Genomic DNA, 1,727 nt, shown 5'->3' with positions numbered 1-1,727 from the left:
CCGGGGGCTGTGGGGCTGCCTGGGGGCTGTGGGGTCGGATCTGGGCTGTGGGGCTGGATCTGGGCTGTGGGGTCAGATCTGGGCTGTGGGGTCAGATTTGGGCTGTGGGGTCAGATCTGGGCTGTGGGGCTGGATTTGGGCTGTGAGTCAGATCTGGGCTGTGGGGTTGCCTGGGGGGCTGTGGGGTCAGATTTGGGCTGTGGGGTTGGATCAGGGCCCCCTGCCCGTGCTCTGTGGGGCTGGATTTGGGCTGTGGGGCTGGATTTGGGCTCCCTGCACTGCGGGGCTGGATTTGGGCTGTGGGGTTGGATCAGGGCCCCCTGCACTGCGGGGCTGCCCGGGGGCTGGGGGTCCCACGGGGACACTCACGGGGTCTCTTGCAGCGGGACGTCCCCCCTGGCCTGCCTGAATGCCATGCTGCACACCAACTCCCGGGGGGAGGAGGGCATCTTCTACAAGGTCCCGGGCAGGATGGGCGTCTACACCCTCAAGGTGAGTGCCAGCCCTGGGACACGGCTTAAAAAAGGGGTGGTTGGGGTCCCCAGGGCTGGAAAACCCCAATGGGATCTGTTGGATGAAGGGTTTTGATTCAGAGGTGGGGTAAATGGAATGTGGGGAAGGGCACTTTGGGAGGTGACAGAGTTCCGGGGCTGGGGGCAGAGTTCAGGACGTGTCCCCTGGCATTAAAAGGGCCACACCTGCTGAACAAACCCCTGTGGTTGTGGGGTTGTGCCCCGGGGCTGTCCCTGGCCCTGGGGTGACCCTGCTGTGGCTCTGTCGTGTCCCCTGGCAGAAGGACATCCCGGATGGGCTGAAGGAGCTGTCGGAGGGCTCGGAGGAGAGCAGCGATGGCCACTCTGACTCGCAGAGCTCGGAGCACAGCAGCTCCAGCAGCGACGGCTGCGCCGCCAAGGACAGGAGGAAGAGCAGGTGGAAAAGGAAAGGTGAGTTCCTGTCTGGGGAGAGGAGGTTTCACCTGGGTCCTGGCTGGGAGCAGAGCACATCTCTGGCCTCTGAATGATCCCAGCTCAGCTGCTGCTGCTGCAGGTGGGCAGGGAAGGGGACAGGTACCTGAGTGTCTTGGTTGGAAAGGACAGGTGTCTGCTCAGGAAGGCAGGAGCCTCCCCTGAAATGGAAAATGTAAACCCCCTTCCTTACTGTGTTTCTGCTCAGCTTCTGGAGGTTCATATATGTTGCACTGGCTTTCCCTGTACTTTCTCAAACCATTACTTCCTCCTTCGTTCCCTACAGAAAGAAACATCTGGCAAAATAATGGCTTTTCCCTTAGTTCAGTCAAACCGGGAGTGCAGGGCAGGAGAGAGCTGCTCCTTGGGAATGCAGGGCAGGAGAAAGCTGCTCCTTGGGAATGCAGGGCAGGAGAAAGCTGCTCCTCTGGGAATGCGGGGCAGGAGAAAGCTGCTCCTCTGGGAGTGCAGGGCAGGAGAGAGCTGCTCCTTGGGAATGCAGGGCAGGAGAAAGCTGCTCCTCTGGGAGTGCAGGGCAGGAGAGAGCTGCTCCTTGGGAATGCAGGGCAGGAGAAAGCTGCTCCTTGGGAATGCAGGGCAGGAGAAAGCTGCTCCTTGGGAATGCAGGGCAGGAGAGAGCTGCTCCTCTGGGAATGCAGGGCAGGAGAAAGCTGCTCCTCTGGGAATGCAGGGCAGGAGAAAGCTGCTCCTCTGGGAATGCAGTGGGCAGAGGCTGCTGTGCTGTTCCAGGCTCAGATTGTA

At 60.9% G+C, this 1,727-nt stretch overlaps 1 protein-coding gene across 1 annotated transcript; it reads left to right on the top strand.

Annotated features, from left to right (window-relative positions):
• The first annotated feature begins 335 nt into the window (after positions 1 to 335).
• LOC121364753 (putative Polycomb group protein ASXL2) lies at positions 336 to 1,293 on the top strand. The gene is made up of 2 exons (XM_041488262.1): positions 336 to 492; positions 794 to 1,293. Exons 1-2 carry the CDS (start codon positions 415 to 417, stop codon positions 1,019 to 1,021), a joined length of 306 nt encoding a protein of 101 aa, XP_041344196.1. The 5' UTR covers positions 336 to 414; the 3' UTR covers positions 1,022 to 1,293.
• The last annotated feature ends 434 nt before the right edge of the window (positions 1,294 to 1,727 follow it).

This window comes from Pyrgilauda ruficollis, unplaced genomic scaffold (assembly GCF_017590135.1).
Source record: "Pyrgilauda ruficollis isolate IOZ18807 unplaced genomic scaffold, ASM1759013v1 scaffold898, whole genome shotgun sequence".
Taxonomy (NCBI): Eukaryota; Metazoa; Chordata; class Aves; order Passeriformes; family Passeridae; genus Pyrgilauda; species Pyrgilauda ruficollis.
Note: the sequence above shows the minus strand (reverse complement) of the source record. Positions and strands in the feature narration are given on the sequence as shown.